This window comes from Harpia harpyja, chromosome 16 (genome assembly GCF_026419915.1).
Source record: "Harpia harpyja isolate bHarHar1 chromosome 16, bHarHar1 primary haplotype, whole genome shotgun sequence".
NCBI lineage: Eukaryota > Metazoa > Chordata > Aves > Accipitriformes > Accipitridae > Harpia > Harpia harpyja.
Genome location: NC_068955.1, coordinates 25,423,173 through 25,442,431, shown reverse-complemented (window position 1 = coordinate 25,442,431; position 19,259 = coordinate 25,423,173). Strand labels below are relative to the sequence as shown.

Sequence of the window (19,259 nt, the reverse complement as noted above, 5' to 3'; positions counted from 1 at the left end):
ACTTCACTTTCCACTGTAAACTTGCGGAAAGCTATGGACGCTTAATATTTCATAGAAGGAGCACGTATCAAAGTATCAAGCCTGTGTTTTGTACAAGTCTTGCTCTTAAAAATCACGTAGCCTTTTGGTTATTTAGGTCTTTTTTTTATGTAAGAGGTGATCTACAAATTACAGAAATAGATGAAATAGGCTTTTTAAAATAAAACTATGTAGTTTTTCTTCCTGCTTTTTGAAGTAGTAAGACAGAAATACTAGGGCAGTAAGATTTCCTATGGCTCATGTGATAAAACGGCAAGCAAAAATCATTCTAAGTTAAGAGCAGGTAGCATCAGAACGCTTTAAGGTTCCACCCTAACTGGTTTTCTATTACGTATTAGTTTGTAATAGTTTTTCAGTTGAAAATCAAGTAATTTTGATTGTAGATCACTTTTTGTCTGGCAAGGTAGTACTGCCAGAATTATTTAGTTACTGGTAATTAGGTTTTTTCCATTGATTTCTATAAATATATTGGTGATTAATTCATACTGTTCATTCAGAAATTCTCCCTCCTCCAATGAGAGGAGAAAAGTTTAATGTTTACAACAAACATTTATTTCAAAATGAATTCATTTTCTCCTGCAATTTAAGCTTCCTTGTTTTACTGAAATAAACCACTTCCTGTTTTAGAACACTTTTAGCGAATAAATCACTTAATTTTTTGTAAAATACTTAAGTGTTTTTTTCATCCTGCCCTAATTTAATGAGTTCAGCTGGTGAAGTTGGAAAATGGCTTCTTTCTGTGACCTTTCAGTGAGTGCCACAGGGTGGGGGCCAAGCGCATGTTTGTCACCTTTTTTTCTTGACCAGCACAGGTGGCTAAACCGTGCTTTTCTTAAATTCGGTTATCCAAAAATTCAAATTCCAGTTTAATAAAAGATTTTATAATTTAGTCCGTGTTCTGATTTAAATCCTTCACAGAATGGATTCTGCAAGAAAGAGTTCAGCCCTAAAGCCTAACAGCTAGTCTGCATAGATTCTAATCTGTATATCATGCCCATAACCAGAGTAAATGATCATTTGGAGTCTTGTGTGCTTGATTGCTCAAATATAGCTGTCATGTACATGGTGTAGGTAATACCAAATACGTGTGTTAATTCTGTTACATGCTGATAGGGATTTGTGGCTTAAAGTATTCAGTGTGACAATGTATGTAAAATTAGCAAAAATGTTAACTTTAAATGTAATTATATAGCTCCTGGAGTGTTGTAATTGCATTATATGGTTGCTTTTTTGTGCTGTGTCCAGCAGGGAGACTGTTCAGCTTTATATTTTGGTGCTCTATCAACTGATCTGGAACTTTCAATACATGCTGCATAATTTGATATAAAATATTGCTACAAGCCTTAAAATGACATAATACAGAACTGGAAATGTGCAATTTTGCTGGGGTGTGGGGTGATGAGGGGAACTCACTCTCCTATACCATGTTAAGCTTAGCTATAGTTATTTCAGATACACAAGTTTAATATCTTGGATAGTTCCAAACATAAATTTATGGAGCCCTGAGACCAATAGAAGCAGAATGTCTAGTTTTGTGATAATGATCATGATGTCTGGGGCCTTGACCAGCCATACTTTAAATTGCCTGAGGACAGAGATTTCAGAAAGGGTACCCTTGGTCAAAAACCTGAAGTTAGGATGAACTTTGCAATGGAGGCAAGGTTTTTCCACTAGCTATCACACTCATCTCTCATGTTCATAGTCTGCGGCAAGAGTCTTTCAGATAGGCACTTCTGGATCAAAGCAACAAAACTCTTCTATTTCCAAATGTAATTTTAGAAAGAGGAGGGATGCTGCACTGAGCTTAGTTGTCCAAAGCTATGCCAATATGAAGACTGAACACTCACTTTTTATGGAGAAAGAGAGAAAAAAATTGAGTACAAATACAGAACATCAGCCTACCATATTACTTTGTTTCTTGAAATGATTTAGAAGAGTTGTTGATTTCTTAGATATTTATAGATGTGGCTTAAACATTGTGGTCATGCGGCCAGAGTAAGGAATCTTGTTTTAAGAATTGTAATTTCTTTCTAATAAAAATGTGTCGACGTGGTCTGTAGATAACTACAGAAATGGATGCAATTATATGACCCAGTCCGGCCCTTGTTTAGCAGTTAATTTCTCCAGATTTCTATGAGCATTTGGTCAGATCTAAACAGATTTGGTTGTTGGTTTAAATCTAGCCAAGGCTGGTGGTGTCTTAATTGCTACCACAGAGTAACCATTTGGCCTGTGCGAGATGAATGTTGTCAAGGTACCTTCTGCAAGGCAGACATTCATCCGCTGGGAATGTATCAAGAAAGTTTTCATTAATTGGTCCCTTTGTTGGCATTTGTGGCAGAGCGGCCAAAAACTGAGTATGAACAGACACTCTATGTCAGGGTGTGAGATTTATTGGCAAGTCCCAGTAAAAACTGGTATTTACTACATATATTGTAAGCAGGGGCGAAGGACTTTTCCTCCTAAGAACAGCCTGGCATTAAATTTATTCTAATTTCTTTTTCTTTTTTTTTAAAGGCAGGGGAATGTAACAAGAATTCAGACTACAATCGGAAATTAAATAGGAAATAGCTGGTTAATATTTTTCTTCTTAATGTTGACTGTCTTGCAGCTTCTTTTTAATATGATGTGAAGTGTTATGATGAGCTCTGTAGTCTACAGACAAATTTGCATGGACCTATGAATACTTGTGTCAGATGAGAACACTTGACAGCTTTCGTCCTGACCTCGTTAGCTTAACCTGTAGATAATAACAATTAGAGTTGATAATGTACAAATATTGTATAAAGCATAAGAAATGTTTTTAAACACAGTTTCCAATTCTAATATTATGATGTTCATGTTAACTGCTGCATTTTGTTCTTGTTGATTTGTTAAAAGGATGCACTTCATTATATTGCAAGGGACATACGGGTAATGATTTGTGCATTTTGTCTTAGTGCAGCACACTTGTTTGTTGCCAAACTTTGTATAGACCAAGACTGTGTTAGGCATGCTGTTGTGCTTGCTTACGCCCATTTTGTCTTTAAAAGAATTTTAACTTATTTTATATTATAATGTGGAATAAATAAAATAATAGTTTAGGCTTATTAACCAAATAAACTGTCATATATTGACTCTGAAAGAGAATTCTGATTCTGAAATTTGTATATATTGCCTCTTCAGTATTGAGCTTTTGATACAAGAATAAATAGATTGAACCCCCCAAATTCTGATAATGTGATTTTTAAAAGTGCTTGGTATTAATCTTTGCTATTCCAGTAAGGAGTCAGTTTCTCATTCTGTTGGATTCCCAGCCATGAGTCTGGCAATGTTATTTCAAAATAATGGCTTGGGTTTCTCTCTTATCCAGCTGCTTCCAATGTTTCCTCCTCTCTCATTCTTTTTCTCTTCTGAACAGCATAGTATCTAACTCTTGTGTCCACTTGCTGTCATTCATCTAACTCTCCTATCAGCAGAAATCGGTGTCATTATTAATCGGCTGTTATCTCATACTATCCAATGCTTATCCATGGTGACTTTCACTTTTGCAATGTTAATCCAACCAACCCTTTGCATACCAGTTTTGTGACTTTTACCTCTTCTGTTTGCAATTTTAATTCAATTCTGTCATTCATCAAAAATGGTAGCTTCACCAGATACAGAGCAGTGCTCTATTTGTAAAGTTTAGGTTGAAATTCTCTTCCCTGACCATTACCGAGTGTCTTTCACCACTGCTAATTTTTTAATATGAATACAGATCTTTTTTCAAATTCCAGGAGGTACTGCAGTTATAGTGTAGGTCATGAACACTGGCTTCCTGTTACTTTTACCGTGACAAAAAAAAAAAAAAAAGATAACTCGTACTTGGCTGGAAATCTTATTTCTAGCTGCATTACGTGAAACAGATACTGCCAGGCTATAAAACTATCATAGCTACTACTACATGATTAACATGGAGAAAGGGAGAAGGATGCCATGAGATACTAAGCTAATTTTAGGTGTTAATATTCTATCACTGACTCTTACTTACTCTTAGATTTAGTCATTAGATGTAGTTCCTACAAAAGTACAAAAGCACAAGTACTTGAATGCATGTAAGTAATTCCCTGTTAAAATCGTACTACCTGATTTACTCAAAAATTTAGGGCACATCTCTAGCTTTAAATATATCCCTTATTCAAATATAGGCGCACATCCCCTATTGAAATAAAGCAGGAATTCAAAACTTGTCTAAACTTGTCAATTTAATTAGCAAGGTGATTCCATGAGACTGTAGATAATTTCAGAGTTAAAAATCTTTAATAAATCTGATAGTTTAGAAGTGTACTCTGCTGTAACTGTTGGTAGTACTGACTGGTTATTGGTTACTTTATGACTCATGATAGTAAGTCCAGAGTAGTCTAACTTTTTTAATTTTTCAGCTCTAATGGTTTCATCGTTGTTCTATGTCTGTCTTTACTTTTGAATTTTAGAACCTTAATAATGGTTTCCCTTATGAAAAAAAAAATCTAAAAGGGGTATAATAAAAATTTAAAAGTCTGAAAATATTTTTCCGAAATTGTCTTGGGAGAGAAGGTCAAGATTTAACACAGCCACATCTGGTTCATCCTTTTTATATGACTTTTTATTTGCTGCTGAAGGTTTCTCCAAATGTTTGACAGCTTTGCATGAAATATTGGAAAGTAGGAAAGACAAAGCCATAGAAAGTGGAGAGTACTCCTTATTTCAACCCTGGAAAAAATTTAGAGCTGATCTACTTCATTTCCCTCAGTAAGAAAAAACAGAAAGTTTACCTTTTAAATAGGCTTACTTAAAAGCTGTGTAATTTTAGGGGGGAGAAGTTCCTTATACTTATCTCTGAAATACATAGTAGTAAATGAAAGCACTTTTTCATGACTTAAAAATTTGGAAGAAGTAGTAGTTTTCATAGAAAATAAAGCCTCCTGTTTTGATGTATGGAATCGGGGATGTGGTGCATCTTTGGTTTTTAAAGTGAATACCCCTTAGACACAAGGCAAAATAACCATTGTAATGTATTAAGTAATAAATGAGAAGGAATAGTACTTTTTTAACCTTTTCTAAATAATCAGCCTTTTCAATTTGTCATGTGGAAAAGTAGTTATGAGTATATCTGCCTATATTAAGTGGTTTAGTTACCGTATATTCCACAGTTTAGCAAGAGATTACAAATTTAGTGTAAAACCTATGCCTCTGTGCTTCGTCCTGCCCCTCCCAATGAGTTGTATTAAGTTGATTCTCACTGGGTACTGTAAATTTCTTTTTCAAAAGAAATTCATGAGTACTGATAAGAAACATACATAAATTGATTTAACTAGAGGTTTTCTGCTTGCTAATTTGGATTTGATTAAAATCAGCCAACCCTATCACATTTATTGCATAAAGTTAAGCAACTCGTACAAGTGTTAGGAGGATAGGGACCTTAGTGTGTGATCCCTGTGTTGATTTGCTCGACCAACACTCAACCAGCTATCGTAGTTTCACATCTTGTGGTATGAGAGTTCTTAAGGTCTGTTGGTATGGTTATCGAGTTGTAATACCATTACAGTTATTGATGAAATGGTCTTTATTAACTTCCAGAGATTAGAAGTCCGGGGATTAATTTTGCAATTCTTAAAGTGCAGAAGAGACCAAACTTCATGGAGTATGAAGTAGGCAGAAATAAATAATGTAGCAATTGAATGTGCTGTAGTGTGTTCCAAATTCTTATACAAACCCTGTGGGTGAAAACCATATGTGTGGTATGCTGTATAAATAAAAATATCACTGTATAAATAAAATATATGATGGAACTCAAGTAATTTTTGGAGACACTACACTTTTAATAATTTGGTGAATGCAATAACATTAACACCTTTTTTCTGAGACAGAAGTTTGCTCACTTGCTTGTTCTTTATTCTGTAGTAGGTATTAAAGGTAATAGATTAGCATAATGAAATACAATTAATTTACCTAAACTAAGGTGTTCCATGAAAAATTTCTGGGGTTTTGGATACTTATATAACTGTGAATGGAACCTGTATCTGTGTTTCAGAGTGTGTTTGCCCAGTGATATGCTGTTGCCCACTGTACCCAAACTGATGAAAAGTAGACTCTGATGTATAATAAAAATAAGACAGTTCAATACAATTGTTTTAGAAAGGTATAGTAATGATAGTGTAATTGAAAAGGTCATGAGGTTAAGTTTGTATTAGCCTGCTTTTCTGTTTCCCTGCAGCACTAAAAATTTCACCAAGTCTCCAACAGGTAATGTTTTAAAGTGTGTTTTTCATTTGAGCTTTAGACTTCAAGGTTCGTGCTTTTTCAGATTTTTCTTAGTGATTGTAAAAACTAAAAAACCAAAAACCCTTAAAAAAAAATTTAAATTATTGCTCACACCAAGAGCCAGAGTCCTCAAGAAATACTATGACAATGTGATGTTTAAGATAAACATCAGGGAGCTAGCAGTATCGCGTGTAAGGTATTTTTTATAGTTAACAGATGAACTAATATACTTCCATTATCAATCAGTTTATTTTTTAACATTCACAGTAACCACAAAGCATCATATGCTGTAAAGTGGTATAAATTCCAGACAGTCTTTAGTAATAGAAAGTTAGCAAATTACTTCTAGCAGAGGTATAAAAAAGGAAAACTAGATTGGGCATACATCTCTAACCTTCTTCCTTTTCCCCTCCTTCTGTCGGAGTCAGGAAAATATCCTTTATTGTTTTTATAAAGTCCTATTTAGTAATAACTAGTTAGTAAAAATTATTACTATGTTCAAAAATCAAGATGAGTGCTCAGCAAAAAGGCTCGTTTTATGGCGGTATTGCTTCTTAAAAATGTTACACGTATGCAGCCAGAAAGATTTAAATATATCCTAAGTGCAGTAATATAGCTGAAAATAGTGCTCAGGTGGCAGGTATGAATGACACGAAGATAATTTGCACAGATTTTGAGAAGTGATATTGCAGGAGATATTGGGGGCTCTAACATTTTAAGAACTTAAAACTGGATGCATAGAGGGAGAGAGGAACAATAGTTCAGCTTGAGTAGAAGGAGATAGGTCGAGTAGAAAACAGGCTTGTCCGTTTTCATTACGGAGCTTGTACACGGTTTCAGCTGAGATTAACCCAGAAATAAGGCTGAATGGGAAAAGAGGAGGAGATCAGAAACATACCTCATATTTCACCTCCCTGAGAACAAAACCAAACCCCTGGCTCTGTTGAGGCAGCTTGTCTGAAGGGTATGCTGGAGAGGGAGGAGAACCAGAAGCAAGAATATGGTAACCAAGAATAAGGGAAGATACCAAAAAAGAGTGTGGTCGATTAATGTCTGAAGTATTGATGGAGGACATTAGAGTACTCTCTCTAAACTTCAGCTATTAGTAGGTTGGTTGAAACTTTGGGAAGGTGTCCTCTGTGGTTGCTATCTGAGCTGGCTGAACAGGGTCTAAATCAGCTGGAGGGAGGACACCTCATTTGCCGTCTCAGAGATGGAAAAGGGTATGGGCAGTTGAATCAACAGTGGATTTTTGCTACAGACAAGCATTCTTGGATTTTGATCAGCAAGCTGGAGAGTAGGAAAAGGGAGTCAATGAGAACAGGTACATAATGAAATCAGAGGAAATGGGGTCACTGGGGGGGGGGGGAGGATTAGAGTAAAAGAGCAGAGGTTTGAGGATTTTTCTTAGTGTAGACATAGACTACTATAGGCATCGGAATAGAGGAACAAGCCCAACAGAGGAAGGAGCAAATAGTTTCAGAAAGCATGGAAACCAAAATGGAAAGAGTTTGTTTGGGTTTTGGTTTTTTTTTTAAATTAAAAGATCCCCTACAATGTAGTTGTTGTCAGCTACGTGAAATTGTAGTCTTTTGAATATAAAAATTGCATATGCTACAAATATTAAATTTTCCAAATCTATAGGAAAGAGGTTAAAAGCTAAATGATAAATCTGAAGAATAATGCATTTTCTGCATTATTTAGGAAATGAACAGAATAGCCTTTTCTGCATTGATTATTATTTTTCCAAAGTACTTTTGTGATGTTTGTGGCTTACTGTTTTTCACTGACTACTTCTAGTATAGTCCAAAATTATTTTTGAGTCTGGCAAAGTTTTGGTGTAGTAAAGGAAAAGTATGACCAATTTTGTGGGGGTGTTTTCTCAGCATTCTTGGCAGGAGAGAAGCCTGTATTCTTAGTGGTGTTTTGGGCAATTGGTCAGTAACGTTTTCATGTATCTGTCAGAAACTGATCTGAGAAGGTGTAGTCTTGTGGCCAATCCAAACAGATAACAATATGAGCAACAGTTTTCTGGCAGTGCTATTCAAATCTAGTTATGTTTCAGTGATACGAAGTCTGTTATAATATTCCTTGGATAGGCCTTTACATCCTTTTGGGTGTAAGCTTGTAGGAGAATGCTTACGGTATCATCCAGGTTGAGTGAAATACACAGCAGTCATAAAACTCTCTTTTTAGGTACTGTAATTAACCTTACAATATTTAGGGTGGGTCCAAATTTTAAATATAGCATCTGAAATATTTTAAAATAATGAAGTATCATTCTTTAGATAAATATATTGCTTTGAGGAGCAACTGCTGGGTGCATACCTCCAACATAACTGTTAAAATAAATAACATTGCTAAAAGGAAACCATATAAGTCTTTAATGTGATCTGACTATTTTGCCTTGTATGCTTATTAAGCATTGATTTTTCTTAAAATGACCTTTCACAAATGTGGTATACAATCAACCACCAATGTTAAAAATGCTATTAAAATTAAAATACAGCTGGAAAAGCTAAGGTTTCAGAAAAATGGACTTGAAAACAAATAATACATTTAAATAGCTTTTACCGTACAACATGATGCATGCTGACAGAACACCGAATTTAGTGCCTACCAAATAAAGGTATAATTACTCATTATCTAATTAGCTATTTAGAATACAATGACTAAATGCAACAACCAAAAATTTTTTATTTGTTTGCACCTTAGAATTTTGTCATCTTCAGTTGTGGAGATGAAGGGATCGCTAAGAGATAAACTTTTACGGATTGCAACTGCGCTTCAGCCATAACTTCAAGTTGCAAGCTAGTCCTCAGTCTTGAATGCAGAGGTGACTTCATGTGCTTACTCATATGGTGGAACATTTGTGTACAGACTTTATACTTGGGGCTGCAGGTACATTCCTCTGTATATGGAAAAATACCTGTGAAAAAACTTGAGGTCAAAGCTTAATATTTTCCTCTTAAGTACATTCTCTTGTCATACAGGGGATTTATCCAGGTAATACCCATCAGTGCAAACGACAGATACATACATCAGTGAGCAAATAGACTCCCGTAGAAGTGGTCCTTTTAAATTTTGGATTTTATAAAGCACACGTGATATTATTATTCTTTTCATTCCTTTCCAAAATTAGTTATAAACTAAAACAAAGGGATTCAATTAATCAGAAATCTGCTCAAATACTTGTAGAACAGGTGTTCTAAGTCTTAAAATCTGCTGTACATTTCAGTGCCCCAAATGATGTTAGTATAAAGGGCAGAAGTTAATGCTCCAGAATAAGGGATATCTTGATTTATAACACAGTTAACAGCTGATAGGTCTGATGATATTACAACTTTCCTGTTGGTCCATCACTTATACTGAGCAATTTAAAATATCAAAAAGAGATATTATTGGAGATGAATTAAAGCTACAGGAAGATGGAGCTTTGAGGGCTCCTTTTCAGTAGACATTTGCACCAAAAAGAAGTCGGAATGCTCTGTTCAGAACCTGTAGTACAAATGGTAAAGAAAACGTGTTACCATTTTAATTATTATTGCCTTTTTAACATGGGATTTCTTGCAGCCATGTCCTCAAATAACCATTTCTTAACTAAAATGACACCATTTTGTAGCCAGTGACCCATGACTTTACATATTTGGAAGGGCTATTGATTCACTGAACTGGAAGAAATTAAAGATGTTGAGGCGTATTTTCAAAAGTAGAATTACATGTATTATAAATTATATTTGATCTTGTATATGCTATTTACCATTTTTAAAAAAAGCTAGGTACATGTAATACAGCATTCAATTTATCTGTAATAGCCTTAAATAAACACTGGTGGTATTGTTTAAATCGGCTATGTGTAATACTATGAGAGCTGCTAGCACCTACAGCACCTCCTCTTGTTCTTGTGTTGTGGTCCTCTGCATGTACCTATTTCTGTTTGTGGTAGTCATTCTCTCTAGGTAAATTGTCCATAAGACCAATGATTCCATCAGCAAATTATCCAGAAAATGCCGTCAGTGCGCATGGTGACATTTGTGCCACTGGTGGTTTTGTTGCCATTTCAGTGGTCTAATTAAATTGGCAGTTTTCTCTTGTGCGCAGCATCGTTGTCTCCCTTCCTTTGGCACCTTAGCTCAGACCTTCTCCTTTTCTCTGTCCTTTTAACTGAATATCAAATGCATTATTGATTGCTCCTCTTCCACCCTCCTCACTTCCACTCCCCTCAACTTTTTTTTTTTTTTTTTTTTTGATTGGCAGTATCATCCAGACAAACAGAAGGCAGATGTGCCAGCAGGAGAAGTGGAGGAGCGCGTGCAGAGGTTCATCGAAATTGATCAAGCGTGGAAAATTCTAGGGAACGAAGAGACAAAAAAAGAGTATGACCTGCAGCAGCGTGGTAGGTTCCTGCCAAGGAGTGCTGTAGTGGCAGCAGCTCTTTAAATAAGCAGGGTCTGGGAGTGGTAGTTGGATGGTATTTTAAAATGCTGTTTATTGCTGAACCAAATGTTTCTTTTAGTCTTGTCCTACTTTCAAATGTGGATCCATTATTTATAGCTTTTGCTACACATACATTAGCTAGTGAAAACATTGAATTACTTCCAACAAAACATTAGGTGGCATTATTCCTAATAATTTGAATGAATATGAAATTTATACTAATTATAGACCTTAGCCCTTTTTATCTTAAGGCAGCTTCATTAAGCATTCTTAATTTCAAGTCTTATACTACATTTTGTTGCAGTATCTTAGATATAGGTATTAATCCATTTATACGTAGTGTTCAATGTGTATGGGTTTATAAGCACTTCAGAATCATTAAGACACATTCTTTTTGCTTGTGTGTGTGTTATGGTAGCTTTCATAATTCAGCTGTAGTCTAAACTAGTCATTTTAAAGCAGGTTTATAAATAATATTCCAATATAACACATTAACTAGGCAGCTCTAGCATGCATTTCTTTTTATACCTCTCAGAAAATAGATTCTTAAAACAGTGACAGGCTGTTGTGAGAAAGAAAGGGGGGAAATGTAGGTCAGGTCTGTCACACATGGGCTACCATTACATGAAGTGATAGGCTGTCTTTCTGCTTTGGCCTCAGGATAGGAGTCCCTCAGCCTTCCATTAGAACCTTCAATAAATGTATATCCACCCTACATGTTAATGGGGGGAGTCAATAATAGTGTATTGCCTGTGGGGAAAACACTCAGTCGCACTCTGCAGTAACACACTCTGGTCCAGCATTGACGTGTAGCCACCACCACTTTTGAATGTGTCTGATAAAAGCCCACTGTCTCTGCAGCTTGTTATTGAATTCTCTTCCATTGTACATTGGCACACCATCAGACCTTTCTCTCTTGTGCTGATTTTTAACTCCCCTGCCGCTGCAGATACCAGAACTTTGAGAGACAAAGGCTTAGTCATTCTGGCAGATATGCATCACTGCAGGATAAAAAGAGTGATATATAATTGTATATACCCGGTATGAATTCTCTAGTTAAATAATCTTGTATTTCAGACTTTGTGTGGGGTTTGGGAAAGAGGGTAGAGGGGTGAAAACAGCATTGTTGAATAAATATTTTAAAAGAATGAAGAAAAAATTGATCTTGTGCTAATTTGTTATGTGAACAGTATTAAGATCAAATTTAAATAAATTTTTCATCTCAAACTTATTTTTTAAATGCCTGAACGTGATGCCAGAACAGGAATTTCTGCTACCCAGTGCTCTCATCCTGTTGCACTCTTAGCATTGTAGCGTTGGCTGTGTCTTCCATTTTCACAAATTGTATATGTACAGGAAAAAAGAAATATTAGAGATTAAGTTAGAAGTCGTCTTGTGTATCTAGTGAGTTTTACCTAAAGCTTAAATATAGGCTATGAAGTTCCATTTTGCTTGGGTCAGGTTAATCCACTGAAGCTGAGAACTACATCAAGATTTAATAAGTTACTTTGTTTTCCCATGGAATTTAAGGACATCGCTATAAATTAGTTTTGACAAAACTTACTCTACAGTATTTTAAAGGTTATCTGTATTTCCTGAGATTTTTTTGCATCCAGATGAGTCCTTCGAAAAGCCATCTCAAGATTCTGTAAAAAAGACATAGTAAATAAAGAAAACAAATTGTACATTTATTCACACAGGCATTTGGTAATGGTATGGTAATGGGATAGATATATTTTGATATAGAGGGTGCCATTCACAGAGGACCCATTGTTTCAAACTAAGCTACATGTAACATACGTGTGCAGTGTTGCTGCATTCTTTGCAGCAAGTTCCCTGGCAGCAAAATGATGGTGAAATAAATTCTAGTTCTTTGAATGCCTGTCGAGCTGCTTCTGAAGTCATGATTCTAGACAAATTCGTAGACACTGCTGTAACAGCTCACAGAAACAAAGGAGTTGAGACAGCAGCTAAGGGGAATAGTGATGAGAGAGATAATACAGCAAGTTAGTAAGACTGCAAAGCCTAGGAAGCAGAATCCGAAGGATGCCAGTGTGCATGTGTGTGTGGCTGCCAGTCAGCGGGAAGTCAGTCCTCTGCACTGTAGTCTTTTTCCCATTTCATGGATTGTGTATTTGTATGTACCTTCTAGTGTTATACTAACTAAATCTTAATTACTTGGCTCAGAAATTCAGTGGCCAGACAAGTTCTAAGAAGCTGAAAGTCCGTGGGGCTCTGTGGTTTTAATTTTCTTTTTGTTTGGATTGTTGAGAATAACAAGTGAATGTGCTTTCATATCTTAATACTGCTTTGCTTTGAAGGTATCACAATGATCTCCTACTAATTTTTTTGTGCCTTCAGGCCATAGTATTAAAGAGGAAAGGACAAACCTCAAACCGTTAAAGGTTTTGCTCAAATACTTACCCAAGCCATTCTGGTCTGGGAATCTTACAAGAACTGCCTTTTTGTATGTTTTGTGAAAATTTTTCCAATTCATTGTTTTGTCATATCTTTAATGACATATAAGAATACCCTTTTATAATTGTGAATCTTTTGCTTCCAATCCCTGTGAAAAATTTGGGGGATGGAAAAAAGCTGCATAACAATTTACCTATTAAGAATGGACTTTTTTTTTTTCCTCAACAGATTTTCTTCTTGGAGATTTTTCCATTCTTTGTTCAGTATCCCATTCAGAAAAGATGAATATGCAGTTAAAATCAAGTATGACAGTAACAATTACCAAAAGTTTTTCAGTGAGTTTAGCTTGGAAAAAAACTGTTCTATGGTTTTCATATTAGAAGAACCCTGGAAGTTCATGCTTCTGTGTCACAGTTTGAAAGAATAAAAAACTTTTCACAGAATCAGAGAATCATGTAGGTTGGAAGGGACCTTCACAGGTCATCTAGATCAATCTCCTGCTCAAAGCAAGTCCACATAGGTCAGTTACTCAGACTTTCTCCAGCCTAGTTTTTAATATCTCCAAGGATGGAGATGCCAGAGCTGCTCTGGGCAGCCTGTTCCTGTGTTTGAACACCCTCAAAAACAAATAAACCAAAAACCCAACCCCCAAACCAACCAAAACGTGTTTTCCTTCTGTCAAGTTGGATATAAGGACTCTTTTGGCAACTTTTGGCTTTCACTTTTCATCCTCCTGCTGCATACCTCTGAGAAGTCTTCTCTACACCCTCCTATTAGGTAGCTGTAGACAGTGAGATGCCTGCCTATTCTTTTGGCCTCTCCTTGTATGATATGTCCCAAGCCCTGACCATGCTGGCAGTCCACTGGACTTGCTCCTGTATGTCAGGGCTTTGTACTGGGGAGACCAAAACTGGACACAGGACTTCAGATGCAATCTCGTTAAGTGCTGAGTAGAGAGGAAAAAAATCAATTCCTTGACCTGCCAGCTGCATTCTTGCTAAGACAGCCCAGTATGGGGTTGGCCCTTGCCACAAGAGTGCCCTGCTGGCTCCTGTTGAACCTGTTGTCCTCAAGGACCTTCACATCCTTTTCTGGAAAACTGCTTTCCAGCCAGTTGTCTCCCAGCCTGTACTGGTGTATTCCATCCCAAAAGCAGGACTTAGTCTTTGTTGAACCCTTTGATGTCTCTGTCAGCCCATTTCTATATCCTATCAAAGATCCCTTTGAGTAGCAGCCCTGCAACTTTTATGGATTTTTGTTGACTTAAATACAAAGGAACTGTGTATCTAAACAATCATGTAATTAAGATAATTAATTTTACTAATTCATTTTAAATTTTAATTATTAATGATTGAATGATTAACAGAAAGGTCACAGTTAAAATTAAATCAATAAACTGGTGACTTTGATTAATTCCTGACACTAAATGTAGCAAATAATTCAAAGCTAGTAATGGGATTGACACTAAAACCAATTGCTTTGAATATGTTTTTAGGGCAGAGGGTGGAGAAATTTAAGAATCTAGGGTTTTTTCCATGTATGGCTCCAGTGAGGTTCTATCCAGGATAATACGTTTTTATGTGATGATGGACACAGGTGTCCATAAAGCCCAAGTCTTTATAGGCTGGGGGATGTAATCACCAGTAGGTGTTTTCCCATCTTGGCACATACCTCCTTTTGATTTTCAGTTTTTAAATTACATTTTTAGAAAAATATTGCAGATTCAATTGTCATACATTAATACATATTCCAGCATCATTTGTGTTTTGTTCTTGCTTCGTTTCTTAAACATAAGGCATTATAGGTCCTCTGTTAAGTTTCTACTGCAGGTTTAGAAAGGGAGTCTTATACAGGTGTGGTCATATATTAGGAAAATGAAAAATGAAGCTAAATAGAAGGCAGCTCCTTCTCCCACTGCTCCTTTCCCAGTCCTCTCCTAGTACAGTAAACTGAAAAGACTGTTTTGGAGATGGTCACTTTCCCATTCCCTCCTGCTCCAGCAATAAAGTGATGATACTGTATTAGACATCAAGATACCTTACGTAATTTGGTAAATAGGATGCCAGAAGAATAACCTTACAAATCCACTACAAGAATAAGCAGGAGAAGCAAGACAAAAGTCTACAAAAATGCTTTTAAGAGCTAGCAGAAATGGCAATTGAACACCTTGACTACCTTATTATAAGAAAGGAAAAAAATTAATGCAGTGTATTTTAGTTGTTCCTTGTTAAGAAAATTCCTTCTTAAAAAAAAATACTTCTAGACCAAAATAAAGCTTTTAACATGGCCGTTACTTTAGGCTTTTCAGTGTGCCAGGTTGTACTCTTTTAAGTGACAGAAGCGTATATTCCTTCTCTAGCCGTGGATTTTATGGCTATAGACCCTCAGCTAGTGCTGGAACACAAGCCTTTTATCATAGCGCTTTGGAGTTAATACTAATCTGCACTGGCTACAAGTGAAGCAGTATTTTTTTGTATTTTTTTAACATAGCTTTTTGTCATGAAAATTCTTAATACATGACTTTTTTATAATGTCAGATTAAAGTAAGCGTGGTTATTTTGAATTAATGCAAGAGACTCAAACTTAAGTAATTGTTTAAAAACTAAACAGCCTATTAGAAAAAATTAACTTGTGAAAACATCCAGGTTTTGAGTACGGTGATTTTGATACTGAGTAGATACTATGAACAGTATTTGGTTGACAATACGTATCTTGAACTTTTTAAATTATGTGTTTGGTTTTAAAAAAAAAATCAATCCTAAGAATATATGACTGATAAAGAACTAGAAAAATCTTTTAAGTGTTATGACTATTTTTACTATTATCATAAACTGTTAAAAGGGTTAAATTTCCATTTACTGCTTGCAACCCTTTCCCTAAAACTCAGCCTTAAATAGCCCAAGAAATATTTATTGTATCCTCAAGTGAAACTTAAATACCTTTCCTCTTTTACAATTTCTGAATGACCCAGCAAGGGCTCTAGTAAAGCTTTACTGAACCAAGCTGCTAATAGTTATTTAATGTTGTTCTGTAGCCTGAAAGAATCTCAGTAGATTTTTCCTTTTAATCTCTTTGAATTGCAGGCTCATAAACCTCTCTGATGAGCCTGCCAGTGTTTTCTTAGATCCTGCAGTTGAGACAATGGAGCTGCAGAATCCTTTCACCTCTTGTTGTCAGACAAATCCAATAGATGGCAAAGCCAGGCAGGCTGTACTTCTTGTGAATTAAAATGTGTTTTTCAAGTTATGGTAGTTGATCAGGTCTTCACAGTTTTCCCTGTATGTTCAGGAACATGTTTGAGAAAGTACAACTCAGTACACAGAGTTCTACAGCTTGAGCAGACATCACACGTAAGTAAGCCCACCACGTAACTCAGTACTGGTAACAATACCAGTCTTATATAACCTTCTCTGGCAAGGGAGTGAAAATCAGACACCAGTTTATTTCAGAGAACCACTAACGAGGGACCCATGGTTGTAATAATAATGATGTAGATCAAATAAGAACACACAAAATATGAGTCAGTAACACACTCTGTGAAAAATGTTAAGTTTGTAGTTCTGCTTGTAAGCTCCCCAAACTCATACTGGGCTGTGCCTCTGTTTTTAAGTAAGTGGCTAAGTCTGTTTCTGCTGTCTTAAGGTATGTTAGATTGGGTAGTGTATTTAATAGAACTAGAAAATAAAAAAGTTTTGTTCAACTCTGGAAAATAAGTTTCTCCTGCTTGAATCAGATAAGCAAAGAAATGCAGCATATGAAACTGACAAGAGCAGTTACTGGATTATGTGCTAAGTTTGGAGACTTACTCAAGTCGAGTACTAATTGAAAATTTACATCTTTTAGGATAACCAGTAAGACACTTTCAGACTCGACCATCAGTCTAGGAATAACGATCTCAGTTCAGGCTGGGAATTGTACGAGTGATTAATTTTGCCTGTTGATTTTTTTAAAAATTTTTTTATTTTATTTTCAAAATTACAATTATAGTAATAAATTAGAAAAGCTTCGTTGAAATTCTGTTCCCTGGCTTCATATTGTACTATGTTTGGAATAGAAGAGAGGGTAGAGTTTTCCTCAACCTTCCTCTTCATTCCTTCTTCATTACTCCATCTTCATTACTTTAACAGTTGGACTCGATCTTAAAGGTCTTTTCCAGCCTAAATGATTCTATGATTCGTGAGTAGTTCTACTTCAAGAAGTATGGTAACCTTGTGAATTTGCATCTCACTAGTTTGTTTTCATGGTGGCATATGGTCCATCTGCCCTTCTTGTATTTTCTACCAGCAAGACATGACCCAGACCTCCACCTCCAATCCTATAAAACTTGTTCTGAGTGAAATCCTGCTTCATGAATTCCAAACAGGAAAGCCTGGTTTCTTTTTAACTCAATTTTTTGCTACCTATAAATGAAGCTTAGGAAAATCTGTTCTTCCTACAACCTAAGAGACCATTTTCCTTTGTGAATTTTTCTTCCCAGTATTAAAAAAAAAAACCCTAAAACAAAACCAAAAAAACCAACAGGTTAAATAGGAAGCGCTTGCCTTTTTTTATACTGTTCTCACAGTTATAGTATGGTTTTCTTTTACCACATGGGAGAGAAGAACCTTGAAGGCAGGTGGGTAGACAGACTTCATTTTGATCTCAGCTTTTTGGTGGTTTTTTTTTTTTTTTCCTTCCTCAAAAAAGAGGAGGAGGAATATTTACTTCAGACAAGGCCTGCTGGAGGAAAGGCCTCTGACTGGTTTTGTGGGTGTTTTCAGGACATTGGCCATTCCTGTTCTCGTATTTTGTAACTAGAAGGCTGTACCAGGCTAACTCCAAGTAACATTAGAGTAATTTGGCATGAGTTAAGACCATCTGACCTTTTATTTTATTTTGGACATTTCATGCAGTTAACTAATGTTCTGATCCAGTGTTAAGAAAGATGTTTTAGTTATACAGAATAACAACATTACCCATATCTCTTGTTTATGTAATTGAGAGCATGCACAACAGTGAGAACAACTGATTGATAGATATATCTTCCAGTTTTCTTTCATCATTACACTCCTGCTGACTTCCCCCCCCCCCCCCTTTCTTTTGACAGCAGTAAAGTATTAGGTGTGAGTGGGTTAATTTTCTTTTCATTCTGACCTTTTCATTACAGAATAGGTGGTCAGCAAAGGTAACATCAAAGAGGCTGTATTGATTCTGTCGTTATTTTCAATGTGTCTGATTTCTTTTAATCTCCTTCATTAAAATTAATTTAGATGAGGCTCATTCTCAAGGATATATAATGCACATTTCAGTTAAAATTGGAACAGTCGTTTAGTTGCAAAATAAAGACTGGGACCTAATATTTGGTGGTGGTTTTTTTTTTTTTTTAAACTGACCTTAAATTTCCTATTTAAAACTCCAAAGTGTAAGTATTAACTCCCCCCCCCCCCCCCCCCCATGCATAAGGATAGTTAAAATGCAAGGGGTTCATTTTTCATTTCCCTACTGGTACATTACATCAATACTTCTACCTATGATACTCTACTCTTAAAACTAATAAAGCCATGAAAGGAAAACAATGAAAAAAAAAAAAAAACCCCCAACAGGTTGGTTAGATTTTGAAGTTAATTTAGATAATTAACTATAGAGAAAGCTGTGATAAGCTATTGCTAGGATTATACTTTCATAGTAGCCTTAAACTTTGCAACAACTTACACTGTTGTAAGGTAGGAATCTTACTTGGGAATAGCTTGCTTTACTTACTGGATGAGTGAAATCAACTAATAAGAGTATTGATGTATGTCTGTTCTGAGTCACTACTTCACTGATGATAACTTTAGAAGAGTAAGGTGGTTGCAATCAGAGGATGATGTTTGGTGATAAAGAAGGAAATACTCCATTATCTGATCAGGTAAAGGTTGGAGATGTGCAGTTTTTCTAGGGTGTTATTGGAGGATGTAGCTGCGAAGTCCCTTATTTCTGAGTCCAGAGCAAAGAGCAGTTACGTAGAAGCTGGGAACTGTTTAGAATACCCTACAATCTAGGGATTAGGTAAGGCAATCTCATGGGGAATTAAAATAACATAAAATAATCTGGGCCTCTGACATTTTCAGCAAGTGCTCAAT

General features: G+C 35.9%; 2 protein-coding genes across 4 annotated transcripts in view; one reads left to right on the top strand and one right to left on the bottom strand.

Annotated features, from left to right (window-relative positions):
• Positions 1–19,259, top strand: part of DNAJC24 (DnaJ heat shock protein family (Hsp40) member C24) — a 37,790-nt gene that overhangs the window by 15,998 nt on the left and 2,533 nt on the right. Inside the window, exons 1-2 of one of the 2 annotated variants that reach the window (XM_052811633.1) lie at positions 9,087–9,204; positions 10,561–10,699. In XM_052811633.1, the coding sequence (XP_052667593.1) occupies positions 9,148–9,204; positions 10,561–10,699 (196 nt within the window). In that variant the 5' untranslated portion in view covers positions 9,087–9,147. Of the gene's footprint in view, positions 1–9,086; positions 9,205–10,560; positions 10,700–19,259 lie in introns of those variants that run through there. The other variant, XM_052811632.1, reaches the window with a different exon arrangement.
• Positions 8,665–19,259, bottom strand: part of IMMP1L (inner mitochondrial membrane peptidase subunit 1) — a 51,750-nt gene continuing 41,155 nt past the window's right edge. The window contains exons 7-8 of one of the 2 annotated variants that reach the window (XM_052811629.1): positions 12,305–12,386; positions 8,665–9,801 (exon numbers count right to left, since the gene is read on the bottom strand). The gene's annotated coding sequence lies outside the window, so the exon portion shown is untranslated. The remainder of the gene's footprint in view (positions 9,802–12,304; positions 12,387–19,259) is intronic. The other variant, XM_052811630.1, reaches the window with a different exon arrangement.